The 22,691-nt window shown below is 55.2% G+C and overlaps 1 protein-coding gene across 1 annotated transcript in view; it reads right to left on the reverse strand.

The window, feature by feature from the left end:
- Nucleotides 1-1,107: 1,107 nt before the first annotated feature.
- ALMS1 (ALMS1 centrosome and basal body associated protein) overlaps nt 1,108-22,691 on the reverse strand; it is a 72,786-nt gene continuing 51,202 nt past the window's right edge. Inside the window, exons 11-18 of the mRNA XM_088056384.1 lie at nt 20,688-22,090; nt 17,144-17,258; nt 15,088-16,245; nt 12,175-12,398; nt 11,384-11,705; nt 11,086-11,149; nt 7,119-7,218; nt 1,108-1,551 (exon numbers count right to left, since the gene is read on the reverse strand). Coding sequence (XP_087912510.1) covers nt 1,507-1,551; nt 7,119-7,218; nt 11,086-11,149; nt 11,384-11,705; nt 12,175-12,398; nt 15,088-16,245; nt 17,144-17,258; nt 20,688-22,090 — 3,431 coding nt within the window. The 3' untranslated portion in view covers nt 1,108-1,506. The remainder of the gene's footprint in view (nt 1,552-7,118; nt 7,219-11,085; nt 11,150-11,383; nt 11,706-12,174; nt 12,399-15,087; nt 16,246-17,143; nt 17,259-20,687; nt 22,091-22,691) is intronic.

A 22,691-nucleotide genomic window follows, 5' to 3' on the forward strand; every position in this document is an offset into this window, starting at 1 on the left:
AAGGGAGGCAGGATCTCGTCAGGGCTCCAACACCCCCGGTCTCCTTCCCAGGGAACAAACCTGCCCCTGTGTCTCAGGGAATCCAGCAGGGAGCCCAGCCCCAGAACTCCCAGCCCCTTTTCCTTCAGGAGCACACAAAGCTCATTTCCAGCCCCAGAACAAAACCCCAAAGGCAAGGCAGCAATTCCATCCCGCCTGATCCCAAGGACAAGGCAGTGGAAGGAGCCAATTCCAGGTGAAGGCCGGGTTGGACAGGGCAGGGGGTGGCACTGGAGGGGCTCCCAGCTCCCTGCAACAGATCCTCTGATCAACAGGTAAAACTGGATTTTGGGATGTGGGAAGGTCTGAGGAGACAAGGCACAGTCTGAGCTGATTTATCCCAGCCATGGGATGGAGTTATTTGTAATCTGCACTGAGACCAGACCAGATCAGGGAATCCTGGAATGGTTTGGGATGGAAGGGACCTTAAATCCCATCCCATCCCTTCCCACCCCATCCATGGGCAGGGACAGCTCCCATTGTCCCAGGTGGATCCAATCCCAATGTCCAGGACATTCCCAGGGATCCAGGGGCAGCCCCAGCAAATCTGGGAATTGCAGCCCAGGCAGGAATTCCTTGCCAAGATCCCAGCCCAATCTCCCCTTTCCCAGTGAAGCCATTCCCTGGCTCCTGTCCCTCCCAGGCTCTCCTGGAGCCCCTTTCAGGCTCTGGAGGGTCTCTCCAGAACCTTCCATCTCCAGTGGTGCCCAGCCCTCCCAGCACTGGGTGTTCCCTCCCAGCTGCCTCTGGCCTGGGTTGCCACAAACATCCGAGGCAGAGATCATCGGAAGCCACAGCTCACACCCACTCTGCTCTCCTCAGATGTCTCTTCCTGTTTATCCATCCTGTGACTGCTCAGGGGTGATCAGATCAAACTGGGACAGGTCACAAACCTCATCCCCCCCTGCACCTTCTCAGTGATGCTGCTCCAGGGCACAGCCAGGGGTCCTGGCAGGACAAACCACCTGGGAAAGGGGATTATCCCAGGAAAGGCCTAAAAACCCCCACGTCACCAGAGCTGTCCCTGCTCAGCCTCTCCTGGTCCCTACACAAACACAGCTGCACCACTTATAACAACTCACCTGTTTTATTGAAGGGTTCTGCAGTATAAAACATAACAAGGGAATTTTCTACATTGAGACAGGAATTTAAAAAGTTTAAAAATCCCCATTAAAATCCATTGAAAATAAATATAGAAAACTGCTATTCCAATAAGGGAGTTATAAATATATTATGAACCAAGTTTTTCCAGACTGTTTCCCCTGCAAGTGCCTAACACCACTATAAAAACACAGCTATTTATTTAAAACCCTGACACTGCCCCCAAACAACTGATTCTTACACAGGGCAGAATTAATCAGTACAAAAGTGACCCAAGAGCACAAACTCGAGCTGCAGAAGCATTTACTGCTTTCTCCCTGTCCCAGCAGGTGCTGCTGCAGCCCAGCCTGGCTGGAGAGGCTCCCCTCAGCTCCAGGACACCTTCTTCCCCAGGACACGGTTGGTGATTTTCTGAGAGAAAAACAAAAGGACACAGATGAGTTTCAGTGATTTGAAAATGAAAACTGCTGAGCACAGGTTCTCTGCAGAGACTGTTGTGCAACCCCAGAGGGGTTTGGGTGGGAAGGGCGCTTCAAGCCCCTCCAGGGCCACCCTAACCCTAAGCCTAACCCTAACCCTAACCCTAACCCTAACCCTAACCCTAACCCTAACCCTAACCCTAACCCTAACCCTAACCCTAACCCTAACCCTAACCCTAACCCTAACCCTAACCCTAACCCTAACCCTAACCCTAACCCTAACCCTAACCCTAACCCTAACCCTAACCCTAACCCTAACCCTAACCCTAACCCTAACCCCTAACCCTAACCCTAACCCAACCCTAACCCTAACCCTAACCCTAACCCTAACCCTAACCCTAAACTCTAACACCCTAACCCTAACCTCTAACACCCTAACCCTAACCCTAACCCTAACCCTAACCCCTAACCCCTAACCCCTAACCCTAACCCTAACCCCTAACCCTAACCCTAACCCCTAACCCCTAACCCCTAACCCCTAACCCTTAACCCCTAACCCTTAACCCCTAACCCTTAACCCTAAACCCAAACCCTAACCCTAAACCCTAACCCTAAACCCTAACCCCTAACCCTAAACCCTAACCCCTAACCCCAACCCTAACCCCTAATCCTAACCTCTAACCCCTAACCCCTAACCCTAACCCTAACCCCAACCCCTAATCCTAACCTCTAACCCCTAATCCTAACCTCTAACCCAAATCCCTAATCCTAACCTCTAACCCCTAATCCTAACCTCTAACCCAAATCCCTAATCCTAACCTCTAACCCCTAATCCTAACCTCTAACCCAAATCCCTAATCCTAACCTCTAACCTCTAACCCCTAATCCTAACCCTAACCCTAACCCTAACCCCTAACCCCTAACCCTAACCCTAACCCTAACCCTAACCCCTAACCCTAACCCTAACCCTAACCCTAACCCTAAACCCTAACCCTAACCCTAACCCTAACCCTAACCCTAACCCTAACCCTAACCCTAACCCTAACCCCTAACCCTAACCCCTAACCCCTAACCCTAACCCCTAACCCCTAACCCCTAACCCTAACCCTAACCCTAACCCTAACCCTAACCCTAACCCCTAACCCCTAACCCTAACCCCAACCCCTAACACCTAACCCCTAATCCTAACCCTAATCCTAACCCTAACCCTAACCCCTAATCCTAACCTCTAACCCCTAATCCTAACACTAACCCCTAACCTCCCAGTGTCCCAGGGGCTGCAGCCCCGTCCAGCCTGGCAGCAAGGACAATGAGCAGCTCAGAATGGGAATTCAGCCCCTCCAGGACAATCCCAGCAGCTCAGAGGCTGCTCAGAGAACAGCAGGATGTCCCTGGCAGGAACAGGCCAGGGATTATCCCTGGAGCTGGCTGAGGCTGCTCCCTGGGGCAGCATCCCGAGCACACCGCGTGTGCCCCAGGCTGGGATGTCCCAGGACAAGCAGCAGCTCCAGGGAAGGTCCAGGAAGGGATTTCCACCATCAGCAGTGGGATAAAGCAGGACTCCAGAGGGAGGGATGGGCTGGCTGAGGGGAGCAGAGGGAAACCTGCACTACCCTGGGACCCAACACGGGAAGAGTCATTTGCAAACTCCTCCCAAAAGGAGCTGAAAATACCTGGTGAAAATACCAAAGCAAAGCAGACCCAACAAGAACCCCTGGTCTGTGAGCAGGGCTTGGATCCTACAGGTCCCTGGAGCAGGGGGTGGTTCCAGAAGCTTCCCCCAGGCCCAGAAGCTCCCTGTGCTGTTTCCCTTTGGGGCAGTGCCAGCCTGGTCCCTGGCCAGCAGCAATGCTCCTCACTGCTGGGGCTGGTGGCACAGGGACAGCTGCCACCACCTGCTGCTGCCTTCAGGGGCTTTCTCCCCATCCACAGGGCTCACCCCACCCAATGGGAAATCCTCAGGAATGGAACCAATCTGGATCTGATAAACTCACAAAATCCATTCCCACTTCACTGGGGTTCAAAGTTCCGACTGCTGCTGCAGATCAGAATCTGTTCCCACTACAAAGCGTGCAGAATTCCAGGGCCCTCCCCATCCCCTGATCTGACTGGGATGATTTTATGCTCCATTTGAAATTGGAAGTACAAAAGCAAAGGGCTGCTGGGACAGAACATCAGCCCAGATCCACATGCACCCTGTGATAAAAATAACTTTGCTGTCTCAATGAAGGGAAGCATTAAACAATTTCACAGATTGAGAATGTCTGTGCACTCCAGCCCAGGGAATTTTATGGCTCCAGTTCTAGGTGGGCCCATGGTGGTTCCCCTCAGGATCATCCTCACTCAGTGCCAATAAAACTTATTATTATTGTCTTTTCACCTCAGTGAGCTGCCCCAAACTGTCACAGAAATGCCTTGGAACCAGCCCTGACAGCCCTTCCCCTCCAAAGCCCTGCAGGGATATTTGCACTCTGCTTTACAAAACTGAAGCAAATTTTGTTCAAATCTATTCACTGGTTTGGGGTCTTATTTTGAGTCAAATAAACTCAGCTGCATCTCATCCCTCAGCCTGGACACTGAGATTGTTCCTCCCTGGCACTGCCCGAGGCCAGGCTGGACCTGTGCGAGGTGTCCCTGCCATGGGATGGGATGGGATGGGATGGGATGGGATGGATTCCTTCATCGCTTCCTTTCCCAAAGTTTAATCACTCCCTGTGAGCCCGGAGAATTCCTGAGGGAGCTGGGAAGGGGCTGGAGAATTCCTGAGGGAGCTGGGAAGGGGCTGGAGAATTCCTGAGGGAGCTGGGAAGGGGCTGGAGAATTCCTGAGGGAGCTGGGAAGGGGCTGGAGAATTCCTGAGGGAGCTGGGAAGGGGCTGGAGAATTCCTGAGGGAGCTGGGAAGGGGCTGGAGAATTCCTGAGGGAGCTGGGAAGGGGCTCAGGCTGGAGCAAAGGAGGCTCAGGGGGAATTTCTGGCTCTGCACAAGTCCCTGGCAGGAGGGGACAGCCGGGGGGGATTTGGGAACTGCTCCCAGGGAACAGGGACAGGAGGAGAGGGAACGGCCTCAGGGCAGCTCAGGGTGGATTTTGGGAATATTCCTACATGGAAAGGAATCTGGAAGTGCCCAGGGAGGTTTGGAATTCCCATCCCTGGGGGTTCCAAAGCCCCTGGATGTGGCACTCGGGGACAGGGACAGCGCTGGCCCTGGCAGGGCTGGGGATGGTTGGGCTGGATGGGATCAGAGGATTTTTTCCAACCTGAACGATTCCATGGTTCTCTGATTTCTGGGACAGGGCACATCCCAAGCCCTGCCCTGGGGTCAGGGAACACAGCCCCACACAGAGCTGACTCTGCCTCCCTTTCCTGTGTTTTCCCTGGATAACTGCTAAAGGAGCTGCTCCCTGCTGGGGGCACTGGGGCTGCTCCACACAGCCCTTCCCAGCACGGGAACAGATCCCTGGAGCAGCCTGGGGCACGGGGGTTCCCTGAATCCCACAGCCCCATCACACACTCCATGGAGCTCCTGGAGCAGCTCCTTCCTCCCCCCTAAGCTCTGTCTCATGTTTGGAGTCATTCCACAAAATCCGTGGTTCATTTCCCGGGCACAGTGAAGCCGGTGCTCTCACCCATCCTCACCAAACCATTCCCTGATTTACAGCTCCCCTCTGCAGCTTTTCTGCACCAGCAGGGAAAAATAAAACTTTGGAATTATTTACTGCCACGAATCATCACCTCCCTCCCAATCAAACCCATATTTATGTACAGAAGTTCTGATCCTATTCCCTCCCTGCTTCCAGCTGACTCTATCAATGGCTGCCAGAATCCATTAATTCCTCAAACTTTACTGAACCAGCATCTGGAATTCTCAGACCAGGGAAAAAAAGATGTCCTGAAAACACCCTGCCCAAGTATAGCCACAAATTAAAGTCTTTCTAGTGGTAAACTCCCCAGATTGGAGTAGGAAGATGTTCTGGAGAATCCATTACGAGTGCTGACTTCCAAAATCCAATGACTGCTGTTCCCAACAAATACCCAAGGCTATTATTCCAGCTCTGGAATACCCCAGGAAAGGAGTTCTTCCAGCCAGGAGTTCAACACTGAAGCTGAGGTGCAAGTTTAAGGTGCAGAGTTTAAAAACCAGCCAGTTTTGTTTGTCCATGCTCAGGGACACTGGCTTATCCCACAGCTCCCCAGTCAGGGCTGCCAGGGGCCAGCAGGAACTGCTGAAATCCTCTGAGCTCACTTTCCAGCAGCACTGCAAGCTTTTGACTGGGAAATTAAGGATGACTCCAGGCTTTGTTAGGCACAGCTGGGAAGTTGGCTGGGAATTCCCTGAGCCAAATCCATCCACAGCCAGGGCTCAGGAGAGCAAACCCAGCATCCTCATCCACCTGTCCTTCCTGGAATGTGCTCCAAGATCCCTCTGCTCCTCCCAAAGCCCTGCACAAGCCCTTTTTTGTATCATTCCACCGGGACCTTTTTTCCATGGAGTGGGAGGATTTCAGGAAAGGAACTGGTGTCACAAAGCTTGGCTGCCTTGCCCTGGTGAAATGGAACAGCCCTGGCAGCCCAGCACCTGAATTCCCACTGCCCAGCCCCCAATTCCCACTGCCCAGCCCCCAATTCCCACTGCCCAGCCCCCAATTCCCACTGCCCATCCCCCAATTCCCACTGCCCAGCACCTGAATTCTCACTGCCCATCCCCCAACTCCCACTGCCCAGCCCCCCAATTCCCATTGCCCAGCCCCCCAATTCCCATTGCCCAGCCCCCAATTCCCACTTCCCAGCCCCCAATTTCCATTGCCCAGCCCCCAATTCCCACTCCCCATCCCCCAATTCCCACTCCCCATCCCCCAATTTCCACTCCCCATCCCCCAATTCCCACTGCCCAGCCCCCAATTTCCACTGCCCAGCCCCCAATTCCCACTCCCCATCCCCCAATTCCCACTGCCCAGCCCCCAATTTCCACTGCCCAGCCCCCAATTCCCACTCCCCATCCCCCAATTCCCACTGCCCAGCCCCCAATTTCCACTGCCCAGCCCCCAATTCCCACTCCCCATCCCCCAATTCCCACTGCCCAGCCCCCAATTTCCACTGCCCAGCCCCCAATTCCCACTCCCCATCCCCCAATTCCCACTGCCCAGCCCCCAATTTCCACTGCCCAGCCCCCCAATTCCCACTCCCCATCCCCCAATTCCCACTCCCCATCCCCCAATTCCCACTGCCCATCCCCCAATTCCCACTCCCCATCCCCCAATTCCCACTGCCCAGCCCCCAATTCCCACTCCCCATCCCCCAATTCCCACTCCCCATCCCCCAATTCCCACTGCCCAGCCCCCAATTCCCACTCCCCATCCCCCAATTCCCACTGCCCAGCCCCCCACTCCCACTCCCCCTCCCCCAATTCCCACTGCCCAGCCCCCAATTCCCATTCCCCATCCCCCAATTCCCACTGCCCAGCCCCCAATTCCCACTGCCCAGCACCTGAATTCCCACTCCCCATCCCCCACTCCCCACTGCCCATCCCCGTGCCTGGCACGCTGCAGAAGGACACTCACAGTTCTGTAGAGCCGAGCCTGCAGGCGGTGGGAGCTGTACTCCAGCTTCCTCTGCTCCTCCTCCCTCTTCCTCCTCACCTCAGGGAGCTGCTCGTAGAGCCTGACCGGGGAGCAAAGTGAGCCTGAATCCACACCCTCTGCTTCATCCCCACCGTGCCAAGGGCTGCTGGCCAAGCACACCCCTGGCAAACGTGTCTGGAGCGTGCTGCTGTCCCACCGGGAAACCATGGAGTCCACAGCAGCCTGAGCCTGGGAATTCCTGTCCCTGGACACCTCTCCTGTCCCTGGACACCTCTCCTGTCCCTGGACACCTCTCCTGTCCCTGGACACCTCTCCTGTCCCTGAACACCTGTCCTGTCCCTGAACACCTCTCCTGTCCCTGAACACCTGTCCTGTCCCTGAACACCTCTCCTGTCCCTGAACACCTCTCCTGTCCCTGAACACCTCTCCTGTCCCTGAACACCTGTCCTGTCCCTGAACACCTCTCCTGTGTCCCTGAACACCTCTCCTGTCCCTGAACACCTGTCCTGTCCCTGAACACCTCTCCTGTCCCTGAACACCTCTCCTGTCCCTGGAACACCTCTCCTGTCCCTGAACACCTGTCCTGTCCCTGAACACCTCTCCTGTGTCCCTGAACACCTCTCCTGTGTCCCTGAACACCTCTCCTGTCCCTGAACACCTCTCCTGTGTCCCTGAACACCTCTCCTGTCCCTGAACACCTCTCCTGTCCCTGAACACCTGTCCTGTCCCTGAACACCTCTCCTGTCCCTGGAACACCTCTCCTGTGTCCCTGGAACACCTGTCCTGTCCCTGAACACCTCTCCTGTCCCTGGAACACCTCTCCTGTCCCTGAACACCTGTCCTGTCCCTGAACACCTCTCCTGTCCCTGAACACCTCTCCTGTCCCTGGAACACCTCTCCTGTCCCTGAACACCTCTCCTGTCCCTGGAACACCTCTCCTGTCCCTGAACACCTCTCCTGTCCCTGAACACCTGTCCTGTCCCTGGACACCTGTCCTGTCCCTGAACACCTCTCCTGTCCCTGAACACCTGTCCTGTCCCTGAACACCTCTCCTGTCCCTGAACACCTCTCCTGTCCCTGAACACCTCTCCTGCCCCTGGAACACTTGTCCTGTCCCTGAACACCTCTCCTGTCCCTGGAACACCTGTCCTGTCCCTGGAACACCTCTCCTGTCCCTGGAACACCTGTCCTGTCCCTGAACACCTCTCCTGTCCCTGAACACCTCTCCTGTCCCTGAACACCTGTCCTGTCCCTGGAACACCTGTCCTGTCCCTGAACACCTCTCCTGTCCCTGAACACCTCTCCTGTCCCTGAACACCTCTCCTGTCCCTGAACACCTCTCCTGTCCCTGAACACCTCTCCTGTCCCTGGACACCTCTCCTGCCCCTGAACACCTGTCCTGTCCCTGAACACCTCTCCTGTCCCTGAACACCTGTCCTGTCCCTGAACACCTCTCCTGTCCCTGAACACCTGTCCTGTGTCCCTGAACACCTCTCCTGTCCCTGAACACCTCTCCTGTCCCTGAACACCTGTCCTGTCCCTGAACACCTGTCCTGTGTCCCTGAACACCTCTCCTGTCCCTGAACACCTCTCCTGTCCCTGAACACCTGTCCTGTCCCTGAACACCTGTCCTGTGTCCCTGAACACCTCTCCTGTGTCCCTGAACACCTCTCCTGTCCCTGAACACCTGTCCTGTCCCTGAACACCTCTCCTGTCCCTGAACACCTCTCCTGTCCCTGGAACACCTCTCCTGTGTCCCTGGAACACCTGTCCTGTCCCTGAACACCTCTCCTGTGTCCCTGAACACCTCTCCTGTGTCCCTGAACACCTCTCCTGTGTCCCTGAACACCTCTCCTGTCCCTGAACACCTCTCCTGTGTCCCTGAACACCTCTCCTGTCCCTGAACACCTCTCCTGTCCCTGGAACACCTCTCCTGTCCCTGAACACCTCTCCTGTCCCTGAACACCTGTCCTGTCCCTGGACACCTGTCCTGTCCCTGAACACCTCTCCTGTCCCTGGAACACCTCTCCTGTCCCTGAACACCTCTCCTGTCCCTGAACACCTCTCCTGTCCCTGAACACCTGTCCTGTCCCTGGACACCTGTCCTGTCCCTGAACACCTCTCCTGTCCCTGAACACCTGTCCTGTCCCTGGACACCTCTCCTGTCCCTGAACACCTCTCCTGTCCCTGGACACCTCTCCTGTCCCTGAACACCTGTCCTGTGTCCCTGAACACCTCTCCTGTCCCTGGAACACCTGTCCTGTCCCTGGAACACCTCTCCTGTCCCTGGAACACCTGTCCTGTCCCTGAACACCTGTCCTGTGTCCCTGAACACCTCTCCTGTCCCTGGAACACCTCTCCTGTCCCTGAACACCTCTCCTGTCCCTGAACACCTGTCCTGTCCCTGGACACCTGTCCTGTCCCTGAACACCTCTCCTGTCCCTGGAACACCTCTCCTGTCCCTGAACACCTGTCCTGTCCCTGAACACCTGTCCTGTCCCTGGACACCTGTCCTGTCCCTGAACACCTCTCCTGTCCCTGAACACCTGTCCTGTCCCTGAACACCTCTCCTGTCCCTGGAACACCTCTCCTGTCCCTGAACACCTGTCCTGTGTCCCTGAACACCTCTCCTGTCCCTGGAACACCTCTCCTGTGTCCCTGAACACCTCTCCTGTCCCTGAACACCTCTCCTGTGTCCCTGAACACCTGTCCTGCCCCAGCAGCTCCTCGGAGCAGCACTGCAGCTGTGCCCTGCTGGGGTGACCCAGCTGGAGCAGGTGGAGCTCAGTGTCCCCAGTGTCCCCAGCCCAGGACACCCCCAGCCATCCCGGGCCACGTCCCCCCTGCCATGGAAGGAGTTCAGCACAGCAATCACCTCACTGAGGCTTTTCAGGCATTTCCAAACTTTCAGTAGTGCTGCCCTGCTTTGTCTCCTGTGCTGATGCTGCCCCAATCAATTTTCCTTCAATTGTGGCACCCTGGAATGGTTTGGGGTGGAAGGACCCCAAAGCCCATCCAGTGCCACCCCTGCCATGGGCAGGGACACCTTCCCCAGACAGCCTAACAATACTCTTAAATGCTAAAAATCATTAAAATGTATCATAAAAAACATTAAAATAATTACAAGTCACCAAGGGGTTTATTTTATATATTTCAGTGGGTATTTTGTGGGATCACAGAGAAACTGAGGTTGGCAGAAACCTCTGGGGGTCACCAAGCTCCTGCTCAAAGCAGGGCTAATTCCAAGGCTGGGTCAGGCTGCTCAGGCCTCATCCCAGCAAGCTGTGATTATTTCCAAGGATACTGCACATTTCCAATGGCTCTGCCACCTCTGTGGGGTCCTGGCCCAGCACTTCACATCCCATTTATAGCAAAATTCAGCTGCAATCAACTCCCACTTTTTGTTATCCCTCCCCAGGCTCCCTCTGCAACACAGCTGCTCCAAAGGGTAAATCCATGTGAGCGTGCTGGGCACTGCAGAGATCAATTCCTGCAGTCAAAAATAAGACAAGACCTTTCCTAGGGTGGTTTATCCAAGGGTAAATTGGATAAATTCACCTGGGTTCTCTTGGGGTGATTATTTCTATAGAAAGCCTCTTCCTTTGGGGGAAATGCTGCCTCACTCCTGCCCCAATTAGCACTTGGTTAATTTGTGAGCTCAGATGCTCCAGTGTCCCCCAGCCCCACTCCCTCTCCACTTGGGACCCTGTTTGTGGGTGGCTGACACTGCAGCAGAACCCTCAGCTTTAGCTACAGAAATCACTTTTCCAATATGATTTTCTTTCTTGGAATTTCTAAGTAGGACATTTCTCCTCCCTCTGATGAGACACCTGCATTTTTCACTGAAAAAGCTGAATTATTTGCACACCCGGTTCTTTGGCTGCAGACAGAGCTCTTCCCTACCCAGGGCACTGATCCACCTGAAATAAAACTCCCTGAACTTTACCTTTTAGATCTTTGAAACATTTCTCTCTTGGGAATTGCTCTTCTTTTTTCTTTCATCAGGAAACCTGAACAGAAAATTCTGAGGTCAGTGAAGGAATGAACAAGTTTGTTCCTGCAGCAAGGTGAGTCCTTTATCAGCTTTAGAGAAGTTGTTACAAAAAACTCTTTGTAAGATCTTGCAGACAGCAGGGTTAAATAACTGTAATGCCTTTATGAGAAACAAACAATAAATAAATACACCCTGAAACATAATGTGGGGTCCATGAAATCCAAGAATTCAAGGCAGACCCCTGAAGTACCTCGGTGATTTGCAGTCCTGCAGGCCTGTCTCTTCCCTGGAGGCTGCAACAGCTGCTGGGATGGCAGCAGCTGCTCCTTCTGGGGCTGCAGCTCTCTCTGGGACTGCAGCTGCTGCCTCTGGGACTGCAGCTGCTGCCTCTGGGACTGCAGCTCCTTCTGGGACTGCAGCTCTCTCTGGGACTGCAGCTCTCTCTGGGACTGCAGCTCCCTCTGGGACTGCAGCAGCCTCTGGAGCCTCCTCTCCTCGCGGAGCAGCCGCAGGTGCCGCAGGCGCTGTCCCGAGCGCGAGATGAAATCGGGGCGGTGCAGGGCCAGGGCCTCCTGGGGGGACACAGACAGACAAACCGGGGCTGGCAGCTGTGGGGGAGACACAAAACATCCACCACAAACCCCAAAGCATGGGAAAAAACCCCATCCTAATACTGGGTGTAATATGGAACTCGTATCCTTGATGCTGGTCCTTGAAACTCCTGTCCTAGGTGCTCAGAGGTTTAACAGTGTGGAAATAAACTGGCCAGAAAATAAAAAAAACTAAAATAATAATAAAGAGTAGTAAAAACTCATTTTGATCTCATGCTATGTACACCTGAGAATTATTTCTGTGTGGAAACTAGTGTGGTGGGATGTTCTGCCAGCTACATCCCTCTGTGTCCTGAAGCCAAGGGATTTAATCCCTGTAACGTCAGACCAGGTCAGATGTGGGGGAAATGAACTGTGGAGCTGTTCTGGGGAAAGGCAGGCTGCTGCCAGGAGCATCCCATGGCTCCCAGGCTGGCCCTGGTGCCCTCACCTGCAGTGTCAGCTTCCCCAGGGGCTGCCCCAGCCCCCTGCCAGCCCCTGCCCGGCCCAGGCTGGGCTGCTGCTCCCAGTTCTTCTCCCGCAGGGGCTCTCTCCAGGGCTTTGTGCTGCTCCAGGGCTCAAACCAGGCTGGCCCAGGGCCAGGAATGGCACTGGACTGGTTTTCTTTCCTCCATTCACATTTCAAGTCCTCTGCTGGGACGAGCCACTGAGTCCCTGTTAAAAGAGCACGGAAGAGAAAGGTTTGAGACAATTCCTGCTGTCCATCCCAATCCACGGTCCTTTATTCCTGGAGGAATCCCAGAGGCTGAGGGGACAACAAAGAGCTGGGAGGGGACACAGGCAGGAGAGGTGATCCCAGCTGACCCCAGGGCCATGGGCAGGAGACAGCTGAGTGAAGAGGAAGGGGAACACTGGGAATGGTGGTGCCTTGACCTCCCAAGTCCCCATCAGGCACAGTGGAGCTCTCCTGGGGATGGGAAAGTGGGCAGGGGCTGAAAGGTCCCTCCAGTGCCTACAGGGGGGTTCCAAGGAGCTGCAGAGGGACCTGGGACAGGGGGAAGGAGGAAGCTGAAGGAGGGCAGGTTTACACCAGACATTGGGCAGGAATTGTTCCTGGCAGGGTGGGCAGTGCCTGGCACAGGTGCCCAGAGCAGCTGGGGCTGCCCCTGGATCCCTGGCAGTGCCCAAGGCCAGGCTGGACACTGGGGCTGGAGCTCCTGGGACAGTGGGAGCTGTCCCTGCCATGGCTGGGGTGGCCCTGGGGGGGATTTGGGGTCCCTTCCAACCCAAACCATTCCAGGATTCTCCAAATGGAGAATGAATTCCTTGTCCTGCTGTGCTCCTTTCCCTATTAACCTGTCTCCATCCCAATGCAGTGGTTTCCTCCCCCTCCCCATCCTGCCCCACATCCCTTGGGAAGGGAAGGAGCAGGGGGTTAAACCTCAGCAGTGCCCAGGTCTGCAGCTAAACCCAACCAGTGCAGCAACCCCTCACACTCCAGAGGGAATTTCTGTAGGAACACCTTGGGCAGGTTCAAGAGAATTCCCTCCTCAGGTGTCCCAAAAGCAGCAAATCTTTATCAAACACCACTTTGGAAAAGCCCAGAATTGTTCATTTTCCAGGTTTCTCTCCATGGAAAGAACAGTTATTTACCAGCAATCACACATTTTTAAGGAGCCTCTGTGTTAGGCCTAAGCCCTGTGGCTCTTTATCCACATTTTGGAAGATCAAATGCTTTCATCACCCAAATGTTCAGTGTGTCTCCAGGAATTCAGTTACTCACAATTTACACACACAATGATGTGAATACATCAGCTGGGATTCTGAGCAGATATTCTGAATTTTCTAAATTAAACCCTTATGAGAGAGAATGATCAGTCCCCACAACAACAGTGATGAGTAAGGGAAATATTTTTAAACATTTAATTGTGACGTTGTGAAGAGTGGCAGGAATTTAAGAGAGACAAAAAAATGAAAACTTCGTAAGACTCCACCAGCAGCCTAAAAATGCAACTCTCAAAAACAAGTTGAGTTCTTCCCAATTTCCACTCAAGTACTCTGGAAAAATCTGGGAAGCCTCAGGGCATGAGACAGTAAGGACAAGTTGGTGACCAGCATGGAGAGTTTAACAGAATGTTCTCTATCTCAGAAGTTGGTATAAAGTACCTGCAAGATTCTCTCCAGCCTGTTTATTCCCCCCTCCCCAGCCTGTTTATTCCCCTCCCCAGCCTGTTTATTCCCCTCCCCAGCCTGTTTATTCCCCCCTCCCCAGCCTGTTTATTCCCCTCCCCAGCCTGTTTATTCCCCACTCCTGCCTGTTTATTCCAGCCTGTTTATACCCCCCCCCAGCCTGTTTATTCCCCTCCCCAGCCTGTTTATTCCCCTCCCCAGCCTGTTTATTCCCCCCTCTCCAGCCTGTTTATTCCCCCCTCCCCAGCCTGTTTATTCCCCTCCCCAGCCTGTTTATTCCCCTCCCCAGCCTGTTTATTCCCCCCTCCCCAGCCTGTTTATTCCCCTCTCCAGCCTGTTTATTCCCCCCTCCCCAGCCTGTTTATTCCCCTCTCCAGCCTGTTTATTCCCCCCCCCCCAGCCAGTTTTTTCCCCTCTCCAGCCTGTTTATTCCCCCCTCCCCAGCCTGTTTATTCCCCCCTCTCCAGCCCGTTTATTCCCCTCCCCAGCCTGTTTATTCCCCTCCCCAGCCTGTTTATTCCCCTCTCCAGCCTGTTTATTCCCCTCTCCAGCCTGTTTATTCCCCTCCCCAGCCTGTTTATTCCCCCCTCCCCAGCCTGTTTATTCCCCCCTCCCCAGCCTGTTTATTCCCCTCCCCAGCCTGTTTATTCCCCCCTCTCCAGCCTGTTTATTCCCCCCTCTCCAGCCTGTTTATTCCCCTCCCCAGCCTGTTTATTCCCCCCTCCCCAGCCTGTTTATTCCCCTCCCCAGCCTGTTTATTCCCCCCTCTCCAGCCTGTTTATTCCCCTCCCCAGCCTGTTTATTCCCCCCTCCCCAGCCTGTTTATTCCCCCCTCCCCAGCCTGTTTATTCCCCCCTCTCCAGCCTGTTTATTCCCCTCTCTCCCCCGCCTGTTTATTCCCCCCTCTCCAGCCTGTTTTTTCCCCTCTCTCCCCAGCCTGTTTATTCCCCTCTCTCCCCAGCCTGTTTATTCCCCCCTCTCCAGCCTGTTTATTCCCCTCTCTCCCCAGCCTGTTTATTCCCCTCTCTCCCCAGCCTGTTTATTCCCCTCTCCAGCCTGTTTATTCCCCTCTCTCCCCAGCCCCTCCTGCAGCCGTGTCTGCCTGCAAACAGCAGCAGACCGCAGCTCTGCAGCCCCTGGGCAGGGTCTGAGCCCAGTGAAATGCCAGTGGCTGTGGCAGGGCTGGCTGTCCCCAGCTCCCCGTGGTGCTGACCTTGCTGCAAGTGCAGCCTGCTGCTCCTTGTCCGTCTGTCCGTGGGGAGCCTGTCCGTGGGTGCCCGCTGCCAGGTGCCAGGGACAGCGTGCCTGGGTCCTGTGAGCTGCTGGCTGTGTCCCCTGAGCTCCTGGCCGTGCCCTGTGGGCTCCTGGCTGTGTCCCCTGAGCTCCTGGCCGTGCCCTGTGGGCTCCTGGATGTGCCCTGTGAGCTGCTGGCTCTGTCCTGTGGGCTCCTGGCTGTGTCCCCTGAGCTCCTGGCTGTGTCCCCTGAGCTCCTGGCTGTGTCCCCTGGGCTCCTGGCTGTGTCCCCTGAGCTCCTGGCTGTGTCCCCTGAGCTCCTGGCTGTGCCCCACGGGCTCCTGGCTGTGTCCCCTGGGCTCCTGGCTGTGTCCCCTGAGCTCCTGGCTGTGTCCCCTGAGCTCCTGGCTGTGTCCCCTGAGCTCCTGGCTGTGTCCCCTGGGCTCCTGGCTGTGCCCCACGGGCTCCTGGCTGTGCCCCACGGGCTCCTGGCTGTGTCCCCTGAGCTCCTGGCTGTGTCCCCTGAGCTCCTGGCTGTGTCCCCTGAGCTCCTGGATGTGTCCCCTGAGCTCCTGGCTGTGTCCCCTGGGCTCCTGGCTGTGTCCCCTGAGCTCCTGGCTGTGTCCCCTGGGCTCCTGGCTGTGTCCCCTGAGCTCCTGGATGTGTCCCCTGAGCTCCTGGCTGTGCCCCACGGGCTCCTGGCTGTGTCCCCTGGGCTCCTGGATGTGTCCCCTGAGCTCCTGGCTGTGCCCCACGGGCTCCTGGCTGTGCCCCACGGGCTCCTGGCTGTGTCCCCTGAGCTCCTGGCTGTGCCCCCTGAGCTCCTGGCTGTGCCCCCTGAGCTCCTGGCTGTGCCCCACGGGCTCCTGGCTGTGCCCCCTGAGCTCCTGGATGTGTCCCCTGAGCTCCTGGCTGTGTCCCCTGAGCTCCTGGCTGTGTCCCCTGAGCTCCTGGCTGTGCCCCACGGGCTCCTGGATGTGTCCCCTGAGCTCCTGGCTGTGCCCCCTGAGCTCCTGGCTGTGCCCCACGGGCTCCTGGCTGTGCCCCACGGGCTCCTGGCTGTGCCTGGGCGTGGGGAAGGTCACCCCCACGTCCCTGGTGTTCCTCCTGGTGCCGCTGCTGACGATCTCCAGGTCTCCTGGAAGGGAAAGAGAGCGGGGACCCCTCACTCCCGTGTGCAGGGAACGGCCCCGTTCCAGCTCAGAGGGAAGAACCTGTAAAAAGCTGTTTACTTTTACTTTTAAAAGCCAAGAACCTGTGCTTCACCCACCTCCAGCAGTCAAAGCCTTCTCCATCCCCACCTCCCCAAACCAAGGAGTTTCCAGTGGCTCGGGATTGTGGCTGTGTGATAATCTGAGTGAAATTAAAACCAAATACCCCGAGCAAAACACACATTTGTCTGGGGGTGGGAATGAAACTGGAATTAACTCTGCCCTGTGAAAATGCTTCCCTGAATCAATCTGCTTGCACACAAGCAGGAATAAATAAATAATTGCTGTATCTGATGAATAAACCAAGGCCATTACTCAATGTGATGATGGGGAGTTGGTGTGGAAATGAAAGCAATGAAGAAACTGCTAATTGCCACCAGAAAAAAACCCAACTGCAGAACTGCACCAGGCCAGGAGCAGCTCAGGACTGAAATAGAACTGAACACCCAAAATATTCCCAGGAAGAACACGGAACACTGCAGTTGCCTTCTGAAATAGCATATGCCTACAAAACCCATTCTGGGAGGAACAGATGTCTTGGGGAAAAAAACAATAGATAAAAAAGGCAGCTCACCTTTGCCACTGAAATGGAGCAGGAGCTGAGGTTAATCAGTTTACAAGTGAGAATATTGGTTATTAAAGCAGCCCAAGAATGGCAACTGAGCAGCTGATGTTCACACTGCCCCTCTCTGACAGCACTGAAGGGAATTTGGAGAGTGCTGCCCGTGCAGGCCCATCACCAGAAACTCCCAGACTGTGGAGGAGGGGTTCCAAAGACAGGAAAGGCAGGAGGAGCTCAGGGAAGTCTGGGATTCAGGGCCTCACCTGCCTGGATCCCTTTGTTCAGCATCCGTGTCCGTCGCTTGTTTCTGAGGGCAGAGCTCGGTCCCCAGGAGCTGCTGCTGGCACAAGTGGAATCCGAGGAAAAGGGGATGGTGCTCTACAAAAACAGGCCAGAGAACAGAAATTCCTGAAATTCCAAACACAGTGAGCAGAAAACAGGATTTACACAGAAAAATGACACTGCTTTTCCCTTGTACCTATTGTAAAGTGCTGTCAGTGATGCTGAGCCCAGGCTGCTCTGTCCCACTGCTCTCACAAAAGCAGCCCTGGCAGCTCAGGCTGGTAGGAAAAACACCTGATTTCTGTGGGAAGAGCTTGCTGGGATCAGCCAGGACAGCACTGGGGCTGTCCTGCTGCAGGGAGAGCCCAGAGGGAGCAGGGACAGCAGCCAGGGAATGGTTCCCACTGCCAGAGGGCAGGGATGGATGGGATCCTGGGCAGGAATTGCCCCTGGGAATGTGGGGAGGCAAAATCCTCTCAAAGCAGGGAAGCTCCCTCAGCCTGTGATCCTCACCAGGCTCCTCCAGCTGGGAGAAATGAAACTCAGGAAATCCAAGAAACAGGAGGGCCATGGAAGGAGCATGGCTGAGGGACAAGGGGAGTCTCACACCAGGCCAGCTGTGGAAGCTGCAGGGCTGGGCACAGCTCGGAGATCACACCTGGATTTCAATCACTAAATCCACTGAAAAGCAGGAATCCTGTCCCAAGGCTTGGCTCTGTGAAACACGAGGGCTGGGGCTTCGTTAGCACCAGGACCTGGCAGTGCCCTGCAGAGCTGCCCTCCCCTGCTCACAGCAATTAGCAACCCCGAGTCAATTAACTGGGGGAAACCAACAGCAGCCACCAGAAAATGCAGAGGCTTCTTTATTCCCTTTTACTGGAGCTCTGTCACCCCAAACAAAACTTCACTTCTGTACTAAAAGGAGGCCATTCTGACTTTCCTAAACCAATTTCAACAAAACAAAACTTCATTTCTATACTAAAAGGAGGCAATTTCTATACTAAAAGGAGCCAATTCTGACTCTCCTAACCCAACTTCAATAAAACAAAACTTCACTTCTGTACTAAAAGGAGGCAGTTTTGACTCTCCCAAACCTGTTTCTGATTTCCTGTAGCTATCCCAGCTCCAGGAGAGGCACTGCACAGATGCACTGATACGGATTTTCTTTCAGATAACAGAACATGTGAACGTTTGAATTGTGAACGTGTGAATTGGAATTATGTGCTCGGCGAGAAATGTGTAAAAGCAGGGAGGAAAACCCCAAAATATCCCGTTCCCCTGCCCGTGCAGCACGGAGCAGCCAGGAACATTTGGGATGGGATGGGAACACTCCCTGCTCTCCAGCCACAGCTCCTGGAGGGGACCTGGGGCAGGAAAACCTCCCGGCATGGCTCTGGGAGCTGTAAATACAGAAAGAGTTTGCTGGAAGCAGAGCTGACAATGGGCTCCAAACGCAGCATTCCCACAAGGATTGGGGCAGGAATCTCTCTGGGATACCAAAAATACCAAAATGTGAAAGAAGTAATTCAATATTCCTCACTTGTTCTGTACTTTTCAGCATTCCTGTGTATTACAGAACCCCCAAACTTTGTAATTCTACTAAAATCACCAGATCTGCCTCGGAACCACAGACATCTGCACTAAAAATACAAATCAATCTTGACTCTTCCTCAGCTAAACAGCCCAGAAGTGACCAAAATTGGAATTTTAAATTAAATTTATTATTTTAACATCTATTTTCTCGCACTTCTTATTTGAGGGGGTTCATGTGTGTGTTCAGATGGATTTTTTAAAAGAATATTTCACCAGCAGATAAAAAATGTGAGTTTCTAAAGCCATGGGGGTTCAAAGAGCCTTTAAAGGGTTTATTCCCCATAGCACTAATTCCATTTGTCACCTCACAGGTGATTTAACAGGTAAAAAAATCAGATTTGGGTTTAATAGACCCAAGTAACTTAAGGCTGAATAGAACCTGAAAAATTCATCTTGTGAACGGAACGTGGAATAAAATAAACTAGATTCTGCCAGAAATGCTGGATCCTAATGCTGGTGTTCTGGTTAATAGTCTTAGTATGGCAAAGTTCAGGACAGCTTTTTTTACCTTTAAATAAATGCTACAAATAAAAATATTAAATAAAAGATTTTTCAACCATTCTTCACCTTTAAGAAAATTCTTTCTCCCCCAGATTTATTTAGTTATTTGCATTATTTTTCATTGTTTCATAATTCACTGGCTTATTTGACCAACTGACTTGGAGTTGTTTCCATAAAATAAAATAGTTAATTTCAATTAAATCTGGTAGTAATGATGCCAGTTCCACTTTCATCTAGAAATACCAAAACGTGAAAGAAGTAATTCAATATTCCTCACTTGTTCTGTACTTTTCAGCATTCCTGTGTATTACAGAACCCCCAAACTTTGTAATTCTACTAAAATCACCAAATCCAGGCTGAGTCCCTCCTTAACAACATTTCCATTTCTCCTGCAAAGGGCAACAGCCAAACTCACCTGAAGGAATTATTCCCTCCCCTTTCAGAGAGCTGCAGTTCTTACCTGCAATCCTCAGCTCTTTAAAGAGAAAATGTTCACAGCCAGACAAAACAACCCCACTATTTACAAGACAAGCAGTAGGGAAACTCCAATAATTGTATGGATCCTTGCCCAGGGATATTCAGGCAGGAATTTACACCAGAGTTACAACCTCGAGTTGGGCAGTGCCAAAGCCAGAGCCTGCAGGGATCTGGGAGGAGCAGGATTTGCTTCCCAAGGGAAACTGAGGCCAGGGAAGAAAGCCCAGGTGTGTCCAGGTGTGTCCAGGTGGGGCCAGGGGGTGTCCAGGTGATGCCCAGGGGGTGCCCAGGTGATGCCCAGGGGGTGTCCAGGTGATGCCCAGGGGGTGCCCAGGTGATGCCCAGGTGATGCCCAGGGGGTGTCCAGGTGATGCCCAGGGGGTGCCCAGGTGATGCCCAGGGGGTGCCCAGGTGATGCCCAGGGGGTGCCCAGGTGATGCCCAGGTGATGCCCAGGGGGTGCCCAGGGGGTGTCCAGGTGATGCCCAGGGGGTGCCCAGGTGATGCCCAGGGGGTGCCCAGGGGGTGTCCAGGTGATGTCCAGGTGATGCCCAGGTGATGCCCAGGTGATGCCCAGGGGGTGCCCAGGGGGTGCCCAGGTGATGCCCAGGTGATGCCCAGGGGGTGCCCAGGTGATGTCCAGGTGATGCCCAGGGGGTGCCCAGGTGATGTCCAGGTGATGCCCAGGGGGTGCCCAGGTGATGCCCAGGGGGTGCCCAGGTGATGCCCAGGTGATGTCCAGGTGATGCCCAGGTGATGCCCAGGTGATGCCCAGGTGATGCCCAGGTGATGCCCTGCCCTCCTGAGCTGCTGCCCCGGCTCCTGCAGGGCCAGCCTTGGTCCCAGGAACATGGAACTCCCCTAGAAACCATTCGGTGCCTCCCAGCTAAGGGAGCCCGTCCAGCAGTGGGAATTCCCTGGGGAGCATTCCGAGCTGGGCTCAGGGAGCTCTCACCTGGCTCTGCTGCCCCTTCCCGAGGCTCTCAGCCCCTGCTCCTTCGCTCTCCTCATCCCAGCGCTCCAAGCGGCTCTTCTGCTGGCTGATGGCACAGTACAGCTGGGCCAGCCTCGGGGGCAGCTGTGGGGCCAGCTGTGAGCCCAGCTGTGGGGCCAGCTGTGGGGCCGGCTGTGAGCCCAGCTGTGAGCCCAGCTGTGAGCCCAGCTGTGGGGCCGGCTGTGAGCCCAGCTGTGGGGCCAGCTGTGGGGCAGGCTGTGAGCCCAGCTGTGGGGCCGGCTGTGAGCCCAGCTCTGGGGGCAGCTGTGGGGCCAGCTGTGAGCCCAGCTGTGGGGCAGGCTGTGAGCCCAGCTGTGAGCCCAGCTGTGGGGCCAGCTGTGGGGCCAGCTGTGAGCCCAGCTGTGGGGCCAGCTGTGGGGCAGGCTGTGAGCCCAGCTGTGAGCCCAGCTGTGAGCCCAGCTGTGAGCCCAGCCCCAGCCTGTGCTGCCCAAAGGCCCGGAGCAGCCTGGCCGTGTCGATGGTGGCCAGGGACAGGGAGCTGCTGTCCCCAGAGGCCGGGGAGGTGTCCAGCCCCGCCGGGGTCCCCGTGTCCCACCCCGAGGTGCTGCAGCTGCTGCAGCCGCCGGGCTCTGCGCTCAGCCTGGCCTCCGAGGAGCTGTCACTCGCAATTCCCAGCTGCTGCTGCTGCTCCAGAATCCTCTTCAGGTGCTGGATCACCTTCTGCCCCGGCCTGTGTGCCCCGAGCTCCTCCTGGATCACCCGTGGCCTCCGTCCCGCTCGCGTTCCCCGGGGCTCCGTGCCGCTCCCAGACCTGCCTCCTCCTGCCAGCAGTATTTTCAGCCGCTCCCTTCCCTGCGGGCACCCCTCAGGAACCTTCTCCCCAGCTGCTGCCGGTGCCAGGGCGTGCCTGATGGGATTCTGCAGGAGCCTGGCCAGCCGCTCCAGGCGCTCCACGAGGGACAGCTCTCCGCTCTCCCCGAAATCCTGCTGCTGTCTGCTCTGGCGCTCCAGGAACGTCACCCACAGCTCCCCCAGGCTGCCCCTGGGGCGGCTCCTCTGCCGTGCTGCCTTCCCCCGGCTCTCAGCTGCTGGGCCGGGCGGTGCAGGATCCCTTCCAGCAGCGTCCGGCTGCGGCTCCATCCCGTTCCCAAAGGCTGTGCCGGGCTCCTCGCTCCCGCTGTCATCGGCCTCTGCGGGGAGAGCCGAGAGCTGCCGGCCCGTCCCGGGGGGCGCACGGGGACCCTGCCGCCGTGACCCGGCCGGGACAGCCCCCGAGGAGGGGACAGCGTGTCCTGCTCCAGCAGAGACCCCGCACAAGTGCCGGGGAGCCGGGCAGCAGCCGCCGCTCGCGGGGTCAGGGGCACAGCCGGAGGGTTTTACACGCCCGGAGCCATCTGGGAGCTCTGCAAGAGAACAAAACACTTGAATGTTTCATTTCTCAGCTTCAAGTGGAGGATTTTCATCCTAAAACTTCCAAAACACGTCAAAGGATTAAAAGCGGGATCACTGAGCTCATTCCCAAATGCAGTGAACTTGGAAATGCACTTTGAGCACCATTAACGTCACATAAACAGCATTTTCTACCATTTGCAACATGGAATTCAAGAGAATGTTATATCCAAGTGAATCTGGGGAGGAATTTGACTCCACCTCAGGGAACTGCCCTGACCAACACTGAACTGAGCCTTTCTTGAGAGTGATGGAAGAGACCCCAAAGCCCCTCCGGGTCCCCTGGCCCCACCCAGGAATGGGGATGCTCTGGTCATCCCTGAAGCACACACAGCACGTGCCAGGAACACCCTCCAAAACAGCTTTAAAGTAGTTTTCAATATCATGTAAAACTGAGTTTTGAAGTGTGTTTTGTGCTGTTTTTTCATACAGGGCTGGGCCATCGGATCTCCTCCCTCCCCAGCACAGGGGCTCTGCTGGACACAGAGCTCACGGATGCTGCAGCCAGCCCCAGCCTCACCAACTCTGCAAGTGCAGGAATTTTTCTTCCCTTAC

Source organism: Pseudopodoces humilis, chromosome 6 (genome assembly GCF_049639895.1).
Source record: "Pseudopodoces humilis isolate 2021_Gansu_Grassland_sample_001 chromosome 6, ASM4963989v1, whole genome shotgun sequence".
NCBI lineage: Eukaryota > Metazoa > Chordata > Aves > Passeriformes > Paridae > Pseudopodoces > Pseudopodoces humilis.